Source organism: Prionailurus bengalensis, chromosome A2 (assembly GCF_016509475.1).
Source record: "Prionailurus bengalensis isolate Pbe53 chromosome A2, Fcat_Pben_1.1_paternal_pri, whole genome shotgun sequence".
In the NCBI taxonomy this organism is placed as follows: domain Eukaryota; kingdom Metazoa; phylum Chordata; class Mammalia; order Carnivora; family Felidae; genus Prionailurus; species Prionailurus bengalensis.
In genome coordinates, this window is record NC_057348.1 from 20,990,374 (window position 1) to 21,009,693 (window position 19,320).

Here is a 19,320-nt window from a genome sequence, read left to right on the forward strand (position 1 = left end):
TAAGTGATTCCCACTAAGAGTCAGGCTGGTTGGCTCCTTGGCTGGGAACTCCCATCTGCCTACCCAAACTAGGCCGATTTCCCGGAAGTAGAGAGAAGCTTCCACTCAGACCTTGACCCCCAACACAGTCCCAGTCTTATTCCTCTCAGCTTCCTCATCCTCCTCAGGGTAGAATGCTAGACCAGAAGGCACAAGGCCAACAGGTAAGCCACACTCCCCACTTGCTGGTTGTGTGAATTTGGGCAAGCTACTTAACCATTCTGAGCTTCTGCCCTATGGATGGGTCTCCTCATTCCACTTACCTGTAGGGTTGCTCCGAGGGGACCTGAAATTGTGCACATAATCACAGCGCAAGGCCAAAACATTGAGGAGAGCTGTTCTTGTTGCCATACCCATTCGCTGTAGTATTATAATCCCTCCCTGGCCTTCTCCTAGTTACCCTTGTCCAGTACCACTTCTCTGAGCCTCCCTCACTCTTTCCCTATTCCTCCTCCTTTGCTTCAGCTCCTCAATGTCTGGCAGAAGGGGTGCTGGGCAGGCCTTCAAATGCTCCTGGGCCAGAGAGATTTAAGGGCCTTACCTTGGTTGATAATCACATTGTTGATAACAGTGGGACTCTGGCAGCAGTTAGTTGGGACTCCAGCCTCCTCCAATCTCCATCACACACCCCCTTCTCCCTCTGAGCCGCAGCCTCCTTGGCCTCCTGATGTCCCTCCTCCATACCAGCCTCCTCCAGCCTTCACTGGGGGCCCCCTCAGCCTAGCTGACCTGTCCACGGCAGCATCTCCTCAACACCAGGATCCAGCTCTGATGTGGGTCTCCCTCCCTGCCATTCTCTGTCCCCACACCCTTGACCACACTGGTCACAGTCTCAAAACAGGTACTTTCCTGCCATCTCTCTCCAGCATCCCAGGAGGGCAGGGAACAAGGCTCCTCCATCCTGTGAATACTATACAGGCCAGAGGGGCAGGGGCTTAGCCTACTCCATCCCATCACCACCCATCACTTCACAGGCCCTGCCCTGGTCCGATCTGTATGCAGAGGCTGTGGGTGGGGCCTGAATGAGGACAAGCACTAGGGAACTCATCTCTTAGTCCCTTCCAGAAAGCCCTCACAACCAGCCAGATCTTTCCCCTAACCCCTTGCCTCAGACTGTTCTCCAGAGGCTGTGAGGGCAGAAAAGCCCAGTGTGTGGCTTAGAAAGCAAGACACTTGGGTCCCCTTGCGGACCAAACCTCACTTGCTATGTGGCCTTGAGTGAGACCTCTCCCCTCTCAGGATCTTAGTCACCCTGGCTCTAAAATGGGTTAGGGCTACAGACACATACTCAGATGCCTACAAAGCCAGAAATATGTTATTGCTGGGACATTACATGTCATAAGGATCGGGGACCCACTGACGGGAGGGCTGGTAGAGAACTGGGGAGAACAAATTATGCCTGGGCCAGCTCAGGGGCTCCAGGCATGCTGATCCCTCAAGGAAAGTTGGGAATATTTCAGTGTAACAATATCTTGATTATTAAATGTTGGTAACTAATCCACATTTTTAAAAAGCACTGTCTGGGTCAAAGAGAACATATCTGGAACACAGTTTGTGGGTTCTATCCTAGAGGGCTAGGCTCAGGGGTCCTCCAAGGCTTTTTGGGAGAATAGTGTTTGCTCTTTGGGGGTAGGGGATACTATTCCCTACGTGCAATCCACCCGCCCCGCCCCTCCCAACACACCTCCTGGAGCATTTGATGGCTTTGCCCCAATCCAGCCCCTTTCTCCTCTAGCCAATCAGAACCCACCCCTTGCTCCAAAGCTGGCTTTACAAACCCAGGCCCAGGCCTGTCTTCTGGGTGGGTCAGAGCCTAAGAAGACTCCAAAGGAAGGGCCAGCACAAGGCAGGTGTTGGGGACCCTCCCACCCTGCCCAACCCTTAGAATCCATCTCCTATGCTAATTATTGGACCCTATTACTGTTAACCCTGGAGCTCACATTTCCAACTCTGTAGGGCAGAGCTGAACTGTTTCCAGAGTCTCTAACCATTCTGTAAGGCTGATCTCCCACTCTTTGCCAGCCAGCCAGACAGACAGACACTAACATCCCAAGGAGCATGGCTGGCTCACAACCAAGGGCACACCAAGCATCAGAAGAACAGGCTAGAGGTTTTATTTATCTTCAAAACTGTCCCATGTCCATCTGGATCTCCTGGGGCTGGGGAATTGGAGGGATTTCTTGCCTGGCTGATAGATGTTGAAAATGAGGCTCAGAGGAAAGCAGTAAGCTTGTCCAAGGTCCCTTGTTGGCTCCTTCACTCTGACAGAGAGGCACTACTACAAGTAGTTTCTGGGGCCCAGAGTGGAAAAGGATGAATTCTGGGGCTGGGATTGACATTTTCCTTCTGCCTTGACCGCTGGAGGAGTGCTGTGTGCAGCAGTCCCAGACGACGATGATGACGCAGACTGGGGTGGAGGGAAGAAGTGGGGGAGGAGAGGTCATGCCTCAGCATTGTCCCCAGAATGGAGCCTGACCTTGCCTGAACTCCAGCAGCTTGGTCTTCCCTGCCCAGAGCCAGGGTGATAAGACGAGTTTGTACTGCAGCTCTGAGGAGGGAGGCAAGACAGCAGTGAGGGAGAAAAGGGAGGGAGGAATGGAGAGAAGAAAGGAAAAAGAATGGGGAAGGAAGAAGAGAGGAGAGGAAGGCTGAATGGGACCCACTCAGACTCATCAGCGAGACAGGTGAGGTACTTTCACTTTACAGATGCAAGAACAGAGGCTTAGGATGTGGGGTATTTTGCTGATGACCTCACGATCAGAAAGTGGCAGAGCCAGGATTAGAACTCATGGCTTTAGTACTTGCCCTTCAAAATCCCAAACTGGAAACCACTCAGGAAACAGTTCCCAAAATGTGGCCCTAAGATATGCTGCCCGCACATCACCAAGAGAGAGGCCTGGTGAAAATATAGATTCCTGGGTCAGAATCAAAGGGCCATTGCCTGCGAATACGCATTTTGACCATTGCCCTGGTGGTGGTTCTTGAGCTGACACTGGAAATCTCTGTGGCCCCTTTATGGCCTTTCTCTCCTACCTCCTCACATTCTAGCTGCATCCCTGAAGCCCAGCTATTCAGGCTGACTCACACTAACCCTCCAGGACAGGCCTGGGACTTTCCCACTGAAAGCTTCACTTATCAGTCTCCCAGTTGCATGTAGACCCACCCTTCCAGCTGGCACCACTCTTCCGGAAGGCTTCTTGGTGGTTGGGATCCCCCCTCCTTCAGTGTCTGGGGAGTAACAGCCTCCTCCTCCATCTGGAATTGTTTACAACATTCTATTTCACTTTCCAAGTGAGTCTCTTTTGTTTCTCAACCTTTCCCTCTATTAAACAGGAAACTCCCAGCTGGAGCCTTGCTGGTTTAAACAATAAGCCTCTGAAATCCATGACTTCACCTGACCCTTCTGCCAACCACAAGTGGCAGGGCTGGGAGAGATTTACAATGAGGAAAATGAACCTCAGAGAGGTTGTGGCCTGCCCAAGGCCAAGTGAGATTCAGTGCCAGGGTTAGAACCCATATTTAGTTCCAATGTCCAGTTCTTTCTGCTTCTGTTTCACCTCTGATCACTCAAACAGTCCCGTGAGGCAGGTAGAACAGGGATTATGATCCCATTGCCCAGATAAGGAAAGTGAGGCCCAGAGAAGAGCAAAACACTCAACACCATCTTCACCATTCCCACTTCTAGGTGCATTTGGGTCTGAGTCCAAGTGCTGACCTTTCCTCATGTCTCCTCTCAGCAGGATGGGGCAGAGCTCGGCCCAGGACTCCTAGGCCAGAGCCCTCTTCATGGGCCCCTGGACTGGTCCTGGTGCCATTCTGGACCCAGCTGCCTCCTCTGCATGTGGAGACTCCCCTTGCCTGCCTCTCAGCTGGCTGGAGACTCAAGAGAGAGGGAATTAAGAAGTACCTGGACACATCTTAGTCACCATCACTCTGGACTTTGTCCCTCTTATTATTTAAAAAATTTTTTTTCAACGTTTATTTATTTTTGGGACAGAGACAGAGCATGAACGGGGGAGGGGCAGAGAGAGAGGGAGACACAGAATCGGAAACTGGCTCCAGGCTCTGAGCCATCAGCCCAGAGCCTGACGCGGGGCTCGAACTCCCGGACCGCGAGATCGTGACCTGGCTGAAGTCGGACGCTTAACCGACTGTGCCACCCAGGCGCCCCTGTCCCTCTTATTATTAATGCCCAGCTAAGGAAGGAGCAACCTGGATGGCCCCTTCAAGACTGGAGGAAGGCAGCTGTGAGGCCCAGGCCAACCCAGCTCAAGTTAAGTTGGGAAGGGTGTGGAGCAGATTGGTGTTCCTGAGAGGGATTGGCCTAACCCTACCCTGCAGGTGTGGACTGGGGAGACCCAAAGGAGCCATGGCCCAACTCTGAACTTTGGGATGGAGTTTTGAGCCGCCCGGTTGGTGCCGAAGGCGGCCAGCAAGAGACTTCGGACTGCCTGCGATGGAAAAAAAAAGTCATAATAATATGTGTCAAACCCTAACTACGTCAGGCTTTGCGCCTCCACACTATCTCCAGATAGTGCTCAGAGCTGTGTAGTACACGGGTTCTATCCAGCCCAGCCCCTCTTGCCCTTTCTCTGCCTCAGATTAAGTCCCTTCATCTCGGACTCCGAGGGGTCCCCTCCAGCCTCACCCTCTCCCCACATCACCCCCAGAACCACTCCATCCTTGGGCAAATACACCCCCACCTCTTCTGGGAAGCCCTTCGTCACAGACAGGGCGGATCCTGCTTTAGACCGTGGTCCGGAACGCCTTCCTTACCCTCCTTCTTCTATATCCAAGGCACCAGTTTCTACAACCCTATAACGTCCCAGTTGTCCTCAGGGGCACTTCCCCTCCGACTCTGCCCTTTTACAGGGTTCTGAAGCATAGTGCAGTTAGTAGAGAAACAAGAAGAGGGTGTAGGATCCACTACCGTGCCCCTCCTTCTCTTGGCAGGCAATCCGGGAAAGCCCAGGTCCCAACCGACTAGCCAAGCCCACGTAGGGGCCCCGCCCTTCCTACGCTAAGAGCTCGACAAGGTACGCCTGCGCGGAGGAAGTCCACGCCCATGGCGCATGCGCGGCGCTCACTCTGGCTGTATATTAGGGCGACGCCGCTCGCGGCCTGAGGGTTCCCGCGGACAAGGGCAACGGTTTGGTTCTGCTTGGTCTGGGTGCCTGCCGACTCCGCCACAGCCGCCGCCGCCTCTGCAGTCCCCCGCGCAGGTGAGGGCCCGCGCTTTGGCTACGGCGCCGGGCAAGGAAGTCCCCGCGTGTCTTGCCAGCCCGCGCCCCGCTCTCCCGGACGTTGGGACCCCATCCCCCACAGCACCCATCACCTGCCTGCTCGGGGTCAGCGTTCATCTCCCAGATTCTTAGCCCATTGGGCTGCCTCAGTGTACCCTATTCAGCTCCCTCCTTACATTTCCTATTTAACTGGCCGCTTCTTTAGAATTCCTTTCTCATACTCTTTCCGTTATTCTCGAGCCCTCAACCCCCGGATAACCTCTGACCTCTCCCCGCCCAGGACTACGATCTAACTCCAGACCCAACACTCTCGATTTTATAGTTCCTGCCTCTCCCCAGTTAGCCCCAACCGTACTTCCCCTCGTTTTCCTGCCCTTCTTTATGTCCCCTCCTTTCTCAGTTTAGTCTTGTTAGAGCTGTGGGGGATGACCTCAGGGAAATCCTTGCCTCTGGGACCCAGAGCCCAGCTGGGTGCCTTCCTGGGGTCTGGGGATGTGAGGACCAGGAGAAGTTTAGGATCCCTAGGAGTCCTCTGCCTGGATGAATGACAGTGACTTCTTCCCTAGCCTCACTTCTCCACCTGGGTGTGTGCCAACGTGTTTTATCTGCACTGTGCATCTTCCTCAAGGAGCCTCTGACCTCCCAAACCTGTTCCTGACTTGTCCCTTGTTGTCTCAGCCCCTTGGTGGTTAATCATCGGTATTTACTTCACTTGGTAAAGTTGCTTTGCAGGTGCTTTTGTGTAGAGCTGGGGAATGAAAGGAGAAGTTGGTGACCTGGGTAGAGTATGGTCACCACTAATTAGTTGAGTCCCACATGAATGCTGTCCTTAGACATTATTATGTGAGACTTGTTATATCCCAGGGTACCCTTGCTATAAACTGTGGGCAACACCTGAACCCAATGACCTTGCAGTAGTATTTGCCTGATTATTAAGTGTTGATGTCACTCATTGTCTTTCTATAGGATCAGTGCACCCTCTCGGACATGGAGACTGTTGTTCGCCGCTGCCCATTCTTATCCAGAGTGCCTCAGGCCTTTCTGCAGAAGGCAGGCAAATCTCTGTTGTTCTATGCCCAAAACTGCCCTAAGATGATGGAAGTTGGGGCCAAGCCAGCCCCTCGGGCCCTGTCCACTTCAACAGTACACTGCCAGCAGGTCAAAGAAACCCCTCCGGCTAATGAGAGTAAGTGTCATTGGCAATAAAGTAGGAGGTGGCAGTGTTAGCATTCATCACTAGACTAGAAGCACTTCTAGTCCACAGCGGTGATGGGGACACAGTAACAGAGGGAGTTACTCTGTGTCAGGCTTGATTCTTTGCATGGACTATCTCACAGTTGGCATCCTAACCCTGCAAGTATGCACTTTTAGTTTACCCATCTGGAAAGGTGAGACGGTGGCCAGTGTGCACCTTACAGGTTTATGGGTTGTATTCGATTTCTGTTGGAGTTTTAGTGTTCATCAGTACCTCATTCACATAAATATAAAGTTGGGATGTTCCAGTTCAACCTTTCCTTCATTAAATATTTGGCTCTTTGGCTTTTTTTTTTTTTTAAATAGGCTTTATTTTTTAGAGCAGTTTTAGGTTTGCAGCAAAATTGAGTGGAAGCTTTTGGCTTTTAAAGTTGTAACTTTTTTCTTTTCTAAATTATTTTTTTTTATTGTGGTAAAATGCACCTAACATAAAACTTACCATTTCTTACCAACTGTATGTACAGTTCAGTGGTGTTAAGTACATTCATATGTTTTTAAATTTTTTTTAAGCTTATTTATTTTGGGAGAGACAGAAACAGCGAGAGCAGGGGAAGGGCAGAGAGAGAGAGACAGAGAGAATCCCAAGCAGGCTCCACACTGTCAGTGCAGAGCCCGACCACCATCCAATTTCCAGAGCTCTTCAGCATCCCAAACTGAAACTCTGTGCTCATTCAACACTAACTCCCCCCCCCCCCGCCCCCCGCAAATACCATTCCACTTTCTGTTTCTGAATTTGACTGCTCTAGAAGCCTCACATAAATGGAATCATAGAATTCATTAGTGATTTTTTTAATACATGTATCTTTATTTTATGTATGAATCTTTAAATTTTTTTAATGTTTATTTATTTTTGAGAGAGGCAGACATGAAGCAGACTCCAGGCTCTGAGCTGTCAGCGCAGAGCCTGACATGAGGCTCGAATTCACGAACCGTGAGATCATGACCTGAGCCGAAGTCGGACGCTTAACTGACTGAGCCACCCAGACGCCCCTAAATTTTTTTTTAATAAAGAGATCAGAGTTGGATGTAGTTTTTCTCTGGCTCTACCAGGAGAGGATGTGGCTTTTCAGGTTTCACTTAATCCTAGAGAATAATTTACCTTGTAAACTCTGTTAGGTGTGTTCTCTGGATGTGTTTCTTGTAAGAAAGGAGTGTTTTTTTTTTTTTTTTTTTTGTAAGCAGAAAGGATATAATCCTGTGTAGGATTTCTTTCCTCTTTACTCTTTTAGGAGTTAGTTATGTGTTTTTCCTGAATAGTCAAGATCCTCTTTTACTATTCTGTCCCTAGTATAGAGGAAGTTGAGTAAAACGTGGCTTGTTCACTTGATAGATGTTGCAGCCATTGCAAATGATATTCACAGGCTATTTTGATCTTTATGATGAAAAGGGCAAAATAAGCAAGCACATGCAGAATAAGTAAAACTGTTTTTTAAACTTGCACATATGTAAAAAAATATGTTTTTAAAAAAACATAATTTACTAAGATGCCTGCAGTGGTTATGTTTTGAATGATAGAATGCTTTTTTTCTAGATTTCCCACAGTGAATGTGTATTACTTTTATAATGAATGACATGGACTTCAAAGCAATTTTTTGATTTTATAGAAAAAAATTTTTTTTTTTAATTTTTTTTTCAACGTTTATTTATTTTTGGGACAGAGAGAGACAGAGCATGAACGGGGGAGGGGCAGAGAGAGAGGGAGACACAGAATCGGAAACAGGCTCCAGGCTCCGAGCCATCAGCCCAGAGCCCGACGCGGGGCTCGAACTCACGGACCGCGAGATCGTGACCTGGCTGAAGTCGGACGCTTAACCGACTGCGCCACCCAGGCGCCCCTATAGAAAATTTTAATGAAAACTGCATTGAGACATCTTACCAAGTTGTAGAAGTTAGCCTCTGACTCACAGTATTCCAGGAAGATGCAGAATAAGACTTTACTAGAAGGAAGGTGAATGAATTTGCTTCAGGGGAAAGGAGAGTCATTGTGAGTAGAAGCACAATTACCAGCCAACTGTGTTAAGTCAGTGAACTAGTTTGATGCATTTAGATGAGCTAGTAGATGCTGTGTATGTGATATCCATGTGGTTTTTTCTTGGCATATACTAATACTTTGAATTCTGTTAGACAAAAATGTAAAGAGTTCACTTTTAGCCTAATTTCTTTTGTTAAGAAGAAAATCAGTAGTTTGTATGTTAAGCAACAGCAAGCCTTTTTGTCAAGAACGTGTTTTGAAAATATAAGCAGAGAGGGGCACCTGGGTGGCTCAGTCAGTTGAGTGTCTGACTTCAGCTCAGGTGATGATCTCGGGTTTGTGAGTTCAGGCCCCACGTCAGGCTCTGGACTGACAGCATGGAGCCTGGAGCCTGCTTCAGATTCTCTGTCTCCCTCTCTCTGCACCTCTCCTGCTTGTTCGTGCTCTCTCCTCAAAAATAAACATTAAAAAAATTAAAATATATATATAAGCAGAGAAAAAAATTCTATGAACATTTCTCCTTACCTTCAAGAGTGTGTCCCCTCCTGAAATATGTTGTGTGTCATTAGGGTAGATTTACTGAAATCCATCTCAAGAACTGTTGGCTGTCTGAAACTAGAAAATACTACTTTTGGTGGATTTATAAGGGAAAAATACTGTGGGTTTGAAAGGTAACTGGATCATGCCAATTAACTCCTCACAGGCACATTGATTCCAGTGAGGCAGATGAGAAAATGGTTCAATTAGCAGAATCTAATAAAAGTCAACGTGTGCCTAAAATGTGGGGGTAGAGTAAGTATAAAACTTCTCTGTGAGGCAATAAGAGAAAGAAACAAGGGGCTTTCTTGCGTGTTGTGCAACCAGATCTGATGCTTCAGTTTTTCCATTTCACCCCCCAGAGGACAAAACTGCCAAAGCCGAGGGTCAGCAGGCTCCTGATGGATCCCAGCAGACTCCAGATGGCATACAGATTCCGTCTGGACATCCCTCCCTTGCCACAAGCCAGGGCACTGCGAGCAAATGCCCTTTCCTGGCAGCCCAGATGAGCCAGAAGGGCAGCAGCGTCTTCTGCAAAGCCAGTCTAGAGCTTCAGGAGGATGTGCAGGAAATGCATGCCGTGAGGAAAGGTAAACAGATGACTGGAACCATTAGGAGGAGTACAGAGGTCCTTTTGGTTCTTTTGATCCTCCAGATTTATGTATGAGCTCTTATTAGGGTAGTATTTGTATAGAAACTTCCTCTTTTAGGGCCAAGGAAGAAGGTCATCAAGATTGGAGTCCGAGGACCATATGACAAAATGTGGGACTTTCTTCCTGGTGTGTGTGTAGGATATGATCACCTTTTATAGTAATTGCTTCATTTCTGAAAATACCCTGATGGTGTAAGCTGTTACAAAACTGCCCTTTCTTTCTTTCCTGCTATCTGGTGGGATAAAAGGTAAAAAAATAATACTGCAATAATTGATGGTCTTAGGACTCCCAAGCTGTGTGTCTTACTGATGGTGATTAAGAGGCAACCTTAATTCCAGTTGTGGCTATGTCCACAGAACACCCAGGGTCCCCAGAAAACCTCACCAGCAGAAATGATGCATATGGCTGGAATTGTTTTCCATGAAGAAAATTGAGATTAGGGTTGGGTGGAGTGGGAAGGTGGGGAAGGCATGCCAACCGGCTAGAAAGCTTTGGACTTTAATGTTTATTCAAGCTGTCTGGTAGCTCTGAAAACAAAAGAAAACAACACCAGGCGTTGACCATTAAAATAAAAGGGAGGGAGAAAACTTCATACACTCAGTTACTACTAACTTTGGTTATGATCAGTTTTTTTGGTGAACTAGACAGTAATTCACTTTTGACGATATTTTGACAATTCAATATTGTGAACTCAAAATAGAATGTTGGTTCCCTTCACTTGTTACTTTTGTTACAGAGGTTGCCCAAACCTCAGTGAACCCCAGTGTGATTAGTGTGAAGACCGACAGTGGGGAGCCAAGTGGGTTGCTGAAGAACTTCCAGGATATCATGCGAAAGCAAAGACCAGAAAGAGTATCCCATCTTCTTCAAGATAACTTGCCAAAATGTACGTCTCATCGTTATTTGCCTGATGCAGGAGAGGGTTTTTAACGTAAACATACATTAGATTAAATACAAGATTGCATGGTGAGTTGTGGATTAAAAGCTATGTGTTTTGCTTGATACAAGTAGGTGTTCTTGGCCATAGTAAATACAAATCCTGTTGGTAACCTGCCTTCTGTCCCTTAATACCTACCTTTCTGTGCCCTAGCCCTGTATTAAACAGTTGACATACACAGTCTCATTTGAAAGCTTCACGATCTCAAGATGAGGATGTCATGTAACTTGCCCACATGAGTACTTCATTAATTTGTCCAGAAACTCCCTGCCATTAGATGACCAAGCAGGAGTTGGAACCCAGGTCTTTTGCCAAAGCCTAGATGTGCTTCCTAACCATCAGACTGTCCCATCTTTGGTTTTTAGCTGTTTCTACTTTTCAGTATGATCGTTTCTTTGAGAAGAAAATTGATGAGAAAAAAAATGACCATACCTATCGAGTTTTTAAAACTGTGAACCGGAGGGCACACATCTTTCCCATGGCGGATGACTATTCGGACTCTCTCATCACCAAAAAGCAGGTGTCGGTCTGGTGTAGCAATGACTACCTGGGAATGAGTCGCCATCCACGAGTGTGTGGGGCAGTCATGTAAGTAGCCCTCAGCTTTCAGATACCGCTGAAATTGCCAATTATTTGGCAAGACATTGATGATTTAGAGAGATTGGATCTTTTATGGGGGGAATATTTAGCAGCTGAAAGTGTACCATAGCAAAATACTATTCTCAGCCTTTGAAAATATCTACAGGTTACTTTTTTTAATTAAAAAAAATTTTTTTAATGTTTATTTATTTTTGAGAGAGAGAGGGCAAGTGGGGGAAGAGAGCAGAGAGACACAGAATCCCAAGCAGGCTTCACACTGTCAGTGCAGAGCCCGATGTGGGGCTTGAAGCCACGAACCGTGAGATCATGACCTGAACCAAAACTAAGAGGCGCTTAACTGATTGACCCACCCAGGCGCCCCTCTGCGGATTACTTTTAAAAGAACTCGAGTGCACAAGTAGTTGGTAGAGCCCCTTTGTGTATGAGGGTTCAAGTTTATTGGCTTATTGACTGCTCCTGTCTATTCACCCACTACCACTCCTTAAGTGAGTGTGCCTTTAACACCAGGCAGCCTTGCACAGAGGCATCCCTGCTGAAACTTTGGATGGAGAGCTATAAATCTAGCAGCACTGGAGGAAAAGCTCCTTCAAAAAGACATTTAAAAAGATGGTAGATCCTGTCATTCATGTTCTTTAGGAGGTTCGCCTGGCTGAGGACACTTGAGAGAGTTGCTTGTCAAAGTCTCCAAGGAGGCTTGCTAAAGAGAGTCCAGTCTGAGGTGTGTTGATAGATAAATCCTAACATTATGTGACTGGTTTTTGGAGGGTTTAGGTTCAGGTAACCGCCATCCAGGATGTCCATGTAGCGACTGATGTGTTTGGAGAGAAGGGTATTTGTCAGAATAAAGAAGCCTTAGTAAATTAACTCAGCTAATATTAAGTACTTAGTTGATTGATAAACGAACACTTGTTTTTGATCCCTGGAGTTATCCTCAGGGTATCATCATCCTGGTGTTGACACCAAATGCCACCTAGTCTGAAGATGAAGTCAGTTGAAACTTCTGGCTCCTGGTTTCACCATGAGAGAGTGCTAGATCAATGTAAGGTTCAGTATCCTAGCTCCTAGGGAAAGGAATGATTCACATAGTGTTCAGAACCATGAGATTTATTTTCTGCTCCCTCCCCAATTTTTTTTTTTCTTTAAATAAAAGGGACACTTTGAAACAACATGGTGCTGGAGCAGGTGGTACTAGAAATATTTCAGGAACTAGTAAATTCCATGTGGACCTGGAGCAGGAGCTGGCTGATTTACATGGGAAGGATGCAGCACTCTTGTTTTCCTCCTGCTTTGTGGCCAACGACTCGACCCTGTTCACTCTGGCTAGGATGATGCCGGGTAAGGAAGCCTGTCATGGGTGCCTTAGAGTTTTTTGAGTTTCCTAGTAATAGCAGGGATATTGACAACAAAGAGGGCTTACCAAAAACAGTTAAGAGCAGTGATAGTATCTGGGAGCATTTTTCCTTGAATTGAGCATCAAGTGCTCACTGCACATGAAAAGTTCCAGCAGCAAATGATACTAATGAAGAAGCAGATTTGAAGGGCTGTCCTTAAGCTAATTGCTTCAAATGTGTGTTGTCTGCTAGGAAAATCCTTTGAAGAATTCTGTTAATCATTGTAGTTATCTTTTGATAAAGTTTGGAATGAGGTGGCCAGATTTAAGAGCAGATTGGTTGTCTGCCCAGTGGTTATTCTATTCTACACCTATGGGCCTTCTCAAAAAAGAAGCACTAGTTCATGGTTTTCCCAGGAAGAAACTGGCAAGCAGTGTCTTTCCTACTGGGCAAAGCAGCACTTTCAGGGCAAAGTCTGTTGTCCCTGACTGTCTAGGAAATAATTTGTCTTTGGTGCAGATGGCTTGATAAATAGTGAGGTTTTTTGTATCCTGTTAGGCTGTGAGATTTACTCTGATTCTGGGAACCATGCCTCCATGATCCAAGGGATTCGGAACAGCCGAGTGCCAAAGTACATCTTCCGCCACAATGACGTCAGCCACCTCAGAGAACTGTTACAGAGATCTGACCCCTCGGTCCCCAAGATTGTCGCCTTTGAAACCGTCCACTCAATGGATGGTAAGTCTAAGTAGAGGCCAGTCTGAAACCTTAAATGAAAAACAAGCTGGGCCTGGACTCTTTAAATAAAGTGTAATGTTTATTTTGTTTTTGCAGTTTCTTTTCATTCTGCTAGGAATTCGTATTTGGTGGACATTGTATAGGTTTGAGGGAATGTAGGTTTTTTTATTCTGGCTTTTACTAGGCTCTGAGAACCTTAGATAAACTAGAAACTGGGGGAAATTCATTGTCTTTCCCAGTATTAAAAATGATATCTTTAGAACATAAGCTGTTTTGTTCTGACTGACTCTTACCAAGCAGAAATTTGTGAAGTAGCAAGCTCTTCAAGGCAGTCTGTGTTCTTTCCTCAGGGGCAGTGTGCCCACTGGAAGAGCTATGTGATGTGGCGCATGAGTTTGGAGCAATCACCTTTGTGGATGAGGTCCATGCCGTGGGACTGTATGGGGCTCGAGGTGGAGGGATTGGTGATCGTGACGGAGTTATGCCCAAAATGGACATCATTTCTGGAACGCTTGGTATGTATACTCTGCACATTCTGTAATCTGCACTAAAGTTATATTTTCCTGGGGCTTCTGGGTGGCTCAGTCAGTTAAGCATCGCTCAGGTCATGATCTCGTGGTTTGTGAGTTCGAGCCCCGCACCGGGCTCCACACTGACAGTGCACAGCCTGCTAGGCATTCTCTCTCTCCTCTCTCTGCCCCTCTTTCTCTCTCAAAAGAAATAAACTTTAAAAAAATTTTTTAAAAATAAAGTTGTATCTTCCTATCAAGGCCCCAGGACTAACTGGGGTCAGGTGAAGAGACAGTGTGATAGCATTTAAAGCCTGGGCCACTTTCTGGATGAGTTTGTATATTCTCGGTGGTGGCACGGCTGAGCAGAATCCCTTGAATCGTGGAGGCATGATTCCCAGAATTAAATCTCACAGCCTAATATGACAAATACCATTTGTTGCCATCCGAGCTCATTCCAAACATAGTTGCGGTTCTAGCTACATGGCAACAGCGTTTACTCTCTGTACTTCAGATTGTTCCATTATATTGAAGAATCCTAGCCATGTTTTAGAGCATTTGTTGGGACCTACGGGTTCAGGTGTGTGAAGCACTGAGCGCTGTGCCCACTACATGGAGACCATTGCAGTTCACTCTGGCTACTCTGTATCTGCTCCTCCTGGGTGAGAAGCATTATCTCATGGGGTTGGCTGCTGTAGCCATGTTGCCTGCTGGCCATAAATCCCATCTGCATAGCTCCCTGGCTGTGTAACCTGGAACTGCACCTCAGTTTCCTCACCGATACAGGTTTCCCCACTACCTGAAAGTGGAGTGTCCCTTTGAAACGTTTTGTAAGACAAGATGGCATAAAGCAAAGACACAGGTGCTCACAGACGCAGATCAAAGCTCTGGTGGCCTGACGCTGGGGTGCCGCCTGTGCTTCCCGGGGATAGGGCTGGGCAGGGCCACTTTCGTTGCTTGGGGTACGCGGTGCCAAACACTGGAGGCTATTTTCACCTTCCACTTTTTCTCATAAAAGTGAAAGCCCTCTCAGATTTCTTCCGGTGAGTGAAAACCAAGTACTAATGTAGGTCTTTCATAAAAGCAAAGTGGCATAACAACTTTTGAAAAGTAGGGACACCTGTATAAGGGAGCTAACAAGCCCTACCTCAGTTTTTGTGGAGAAGTAAACATGTGCAAGCAATTACCATAGACCTTCTCTTTGCCTATGAGGAGTCTAAGATGAAAATGTGAACTGTAAAACTCTGAAGATTTCAAAAGTTAGTAAGGCAGGGGCTCCTGGGTGGCTCAGTAGGTTAAGTGTCCGACTTTGGCTCAGGTCATGATCTCACGGTTTGTGGGTTTGAGCCCCACATCAGGCTCTGTGCTGACAGCTTAGAGCCTGGAGCCTGCTTCAGATTATCTGTCTCCCTCTCTCTCTGGCCCTTCCCTCTCGAGCTCTGTGTCTCTCTCTCTCTCTCTCAAAAGTAAATAAACATTAAAAAAAAAAAAAAAGGCAGTTGGAGACCCGTGTAGCACTCTGCTGAAATGCCAGTTTACAGCCTGCATTAAGGAAGGGCGGGCCTAAAAGAGTGTCCACCAGCACTGTCTAGGGGCTGAGAACCTTGGGCAAACCAGGAGAGGTCAGGGGTCTCAGGGTAGAGCCCCTGCCAGGAGAAGAGCACTTGTTCGTATGTCTTAATTACAGCAACCATTTTCTTTCAAAGAGCTCTTGTGATGCGGGCTTTGTGAAGGTGTAGTCATTGTGAGCTGGAACAGACTGGAGAGAGAAATTTTCCACTGTAAGAGCTTACACCAACCCAGCCCTGTGTGGGGTTCAAGCAGGAATGTTAATTACAGAACACAATGTTAACATCTAGAAGGACTTCTCGAGCCCTTAATCCTGAAACTTGAGCTACAGATTATACAAAGGGATTTGAGGAGAATCAAAAAGTGAGGTGGGCCCTAAATCAACCCTAACAGGTTCTGAGTTTTCATTTTTCTCTGGGCGATGCTGCTTGTCTGAGTTCAGTGTTTACTTAGGTAGGAGACCATTCTGGTCACACCAAAACAGTTGATGTCTTAGCTGGGTTACATTCTAGCCTCTGGGGGAATGCTCACGGCAAGAGGACATTGCCAGCAGCACGATTCCGATCCTGTCCCAGAGAGCATGCACCACGTACCATGTACAACGTGGGAGGTGGCGCCCTGCCCACTGGGGGAGCAGCCAGTCCGGGTGGGAAGAGACACAGCAGCATGCTCTTCAGGCGCACGGGATGGGTCGCTCAGTGCTAGGCCTGCTGTGGAGATCTGTCCTTTGATCCTAGTCAGATACCAGCGTGGCCATGTGAATTAGGGGAGGACCCTTTCATAACCTCCTCAACTTTCTCCCTTTCAGAAATCGGTGGACATCCCTTTACTTTATAATCTTAGGGCACATTGAGGAGACAAAGATGCTCTAAGGCTGTGCAGCGTCTTGCTGGTACATTTAGGGGCAGTTGCTATAGTAAATGTGGCTGTCTCCTCCTAGGCAAAGCCTTTGGCTGTGTTGGAGGGTACATCGCCAGCACGAGTTCTCTGATCGACACGGTACGGTCCTATGCGGCTGGCTTCATCTTCACCACCTCCCTGCCGCCCATGCTGCTGGCTGGAGCCCTGGAGTCTGTGCGGATCCTGAAGAGTGCTGAGGGGCGGGCACTTCGCCGCCAGCACCAACGCAACGTCAAGCTCATGAGGCAGATGCTCATGGACGCGGGCCTCCCAGTTGTCCACTGCCCCAGTCACATCATCCCTGTCCGGGTAATGACCTATCTGTGACTGGACTTGCTGGGGGCTGTGCCTCTGCACATGACGTGTGAGATGTTCTGTTTCGTGCCTTCTTGAAGTTGAGGGAGGCAGGGGGGCTGCTGGGGCAGGGGGCTGTAGTCAGTGGCCTTCTGCTCGTTGCTGCCTTTGGCTGACTTCACAGTGAAAATGAAGGCTTTGAACCCAGCAGGCTAGAGCAGAGGTTCCTTCTCCGCAACACTGGCCTTAAAAGGGTAAACACAAAGCTTCTGTCTGAAAAGTTCCGGGAGCCTAAACTTGGCTCGCTTTGAAGTATGGCTTTTTATTCAGTTAATTTTGAAATAGGTCTTGCCCTTTCCACTGTAAATAGTAGACTGTTGGTGTCACAGTTGAATTAGTAGAATTAATACAGCTAGTACAATCAAAGCTGCTTCATTCCCACGGTATGCACATCCCTGGATAGGAGAATTAGCTGGCATCAACTGAAGTTGAAGCTTGGGAGGGAGATCAGTGTGAAATTGGCTTCTTACGTGGTTTCCATCCCCCGGACCATACTAAAGCACAGCTGGGCCCTTTAAGTTGCAGGCTTGCACTGCTGCTTGAGCCTGAGCCTCCTGAGTGCCGTGTGCATTAGAATTGCTGCTAAGAGGCAGTCCACGCTGTTGTGACCTTACCTTCTGTTGTCAAACTTAGGTTGCAGATGCCGCGAAAAACACTGAAGTGTGTGATGAACTAATGAGCAGACATAACATCTATGTCCAGGCAATCAATTACCCCACGGTGCCCCGGGGGAGGAGCTCCTGCGGATCGCCCCCACTCCTCACCACACACCGCAGATGATGAACTACTTCCTTGGTGAGTACCTGGAGAGTGCCGGGACCTCCTCACTGGAGAGTTGCATAAAGCTGTCTTTGCGGTGTGTATAATCGAAGCCCTTCAAAGGCATTCAGAACTGTTTCTTTCTCCAGGTAATTAAGAATGCTCTCAGATGGTATAAAACTGTAAAAGACGTTTGTTTTGATTCACTTTAAGGGGTATACGCCTGCTTTTAGAAGCTCTGAGGGAGCCTGCTCATCCACCCACCGTTTCCATTGCCCCCTTGTCAGGGTGACTCAAAGATATACGGTGACGGCTGGGGAGTAGAGAGAGGCCTCTGAAGGCTTTAGTCTGCCCTGGCCCTCTGGAGCTCGGCCTGGGGCTTCGATTCCCTTGAGGTGCAGTCCCTGAAGCAACCCCCCTCCTTCCCCCCCCCCCCAACACCTTCTGATAAGCGTAATTGTTCAGTGTTTTATTCTGCTTGTGGTTCTGTACAACCCAACTCAGCACCCCCATGTCCAACCTGAAGGCAGAGATCCAGGAGCTGCTTTCAGCCACAGGTTGGTTCTGCCTCCTGAGCCTCCTCAGGTGGTCCTGCTTGCCTTAAAACCGCATTATTGAGATATAATTTACATACCACAAATTTCACCCTTTTAAAGTACACAGTTCTGGGGGTCTTAGGTCCATCATGATGCTGTGCAACCGTCACCACTATCTGATTCGAGGACCTTTTCATCACCCTGGAGAGAAACCCCATACCCATGAGCAGCCATGCCGTCCCCTTTCCCCAGCCTCTGTCAGCTGCTGACCCCTTTCCGCCTCTGTGGATTTGCCCATGCTTTACATTTCACATAACTGGCATCATACCCTACATAGGTTCTTTATGCCTGACTTCTTTACAGCACAGTGTTTTCAGGGTTCACCTGTGTTGTAGCCTGAATCCTCACTTTCTTTTTATACCGAATAATCTTTTGTATGGACGTACCACATTGTGTTTATCCATCAGTTGATGGACATTTAGGTTGTTTCTGCTTTTTGACTGTTACAAAAATAATGCCACTGGCAACGTTTGTGTTTGACTTTTTTTTTTTTAAATGTTTGTTTATTTTTGAGAGAGAGAGAGACAGAGTGCGAGCAGGGGAGGGTCAGAGAGAGAGGGGGACACAGAATCTGAAGCAGGCTTCAGGCTCCTGAGTTGTCAGCACAGAGCCCGATGTGGGGCTCAAACTCATGAGCCGTGAGATCATGGCTTGAGCTGAAGTCAGATGCTTAACTGACTGAGCCACCCGGGCGCCCCAGTGTTTGACTTTTTGTGTAGGCCAATGTTTGCATTTCTCTTGCATGCATACTCCCTTCAATTTTTTATTTTTTTTATTTTTACATTTATTTATTTTTGAGAGACAGAGTGAGACAAAGTGAGAGCAGGGGAGGGGCAGAGAGAGAGGGAGACACAGGATCGGAAAGCAGGCTCCAGGCTCTGAGCTGTCAGCACAGAGCCTGATGCAGGGCTCAAACCCACAGACCGTGAGATCATGACCTGAGCCGAAGTCGGACGCTCAACCAACTGAGCCACCCAGGCGCCCCACTCCCTTCAATTTTTAAAAACTTTTTCCTCACAGAGAATCTGCTGGCCACGTGGAAGAGAGTGGGTCTGGAACTCAAGCCACATTCCTCAGCCGAGTGCAACTTCTGCAGGAGGCCACTGCATTTTGAAGTGATGAGTGAAAGAGAGAAATCCTACTTCTCCGGCATGAGCAAGTTGGTATCTGCCCAGGCCTGAGTGTGTCATGACCTCAGTTACTCACTGAACCCCAGGCCATGTCATATCCACATAGTCTCCAGAGTTGTCTTTATATGTGAATTAAATTATATTAAATTTTAATCTATAGTAAAAGCACAGTCCTGAAAATAAATTCTTGTTTAAGTGA

General features: G+C 47.6%; 1 protein-coding gene and 1 long non-coding RNA gene across 3 annotated transcripts; one reads left to right on the forward strand and one right to left on the reverse strand.

The window, feature by feature from the left end:
* Positions 1 to 2,130: 2,130 nt before the first annotated feature.
* Positions 2,131 to 4,994, reverse strand: LOC122487298. 2 transcript variants are annotated; one of them, XR_006298350.1, is made up of 3 exons: positions 4,816 to 4,994; positions 3,755 to 3,912; positions 2,131 to 2,446 (listed from the first exon to the last, which is right to left on the reverse strand). It is a non-coding gene; the product is annotated as an uncharacterized LOC122487298 (long non-coding RNA). The 2 variants fall into 2 exon arrangements; XR_006298349.1 differs by having other exon boundaries at positions 3,755 to 3,919.
* A 127-nt stretch (positions 4,995 to 5,121) lies between these two features.
* Positions 5,122 to 19,320, forward strand: ALAS1 (5'-aminolevulinate synthase 1). Its single transcript, XM_043587507.1, is given in 12 exon segments — positions 5,122 to 5,261; positions 6,249 to 6,468; positions 9,408 to 9,635; positions 10,435 to 10,584; positions 11,001 to 11,223; positions 12,386 to 12,570; positions 13,125 to 13,304; positions 13,655 to 13,819; positions 16,323 to 16,591; positions 17,270 to 17,360; positions 17,363 to 17,431; positions 19,012 to 19,320. Coding segments are annotated over 11 exon segments (1,920 nt in total). The 5' UTR covers positions 5,122 to 5,261; positions 6,249 to 6,269; the 3' UTR covers positions 19,173 to 19,320.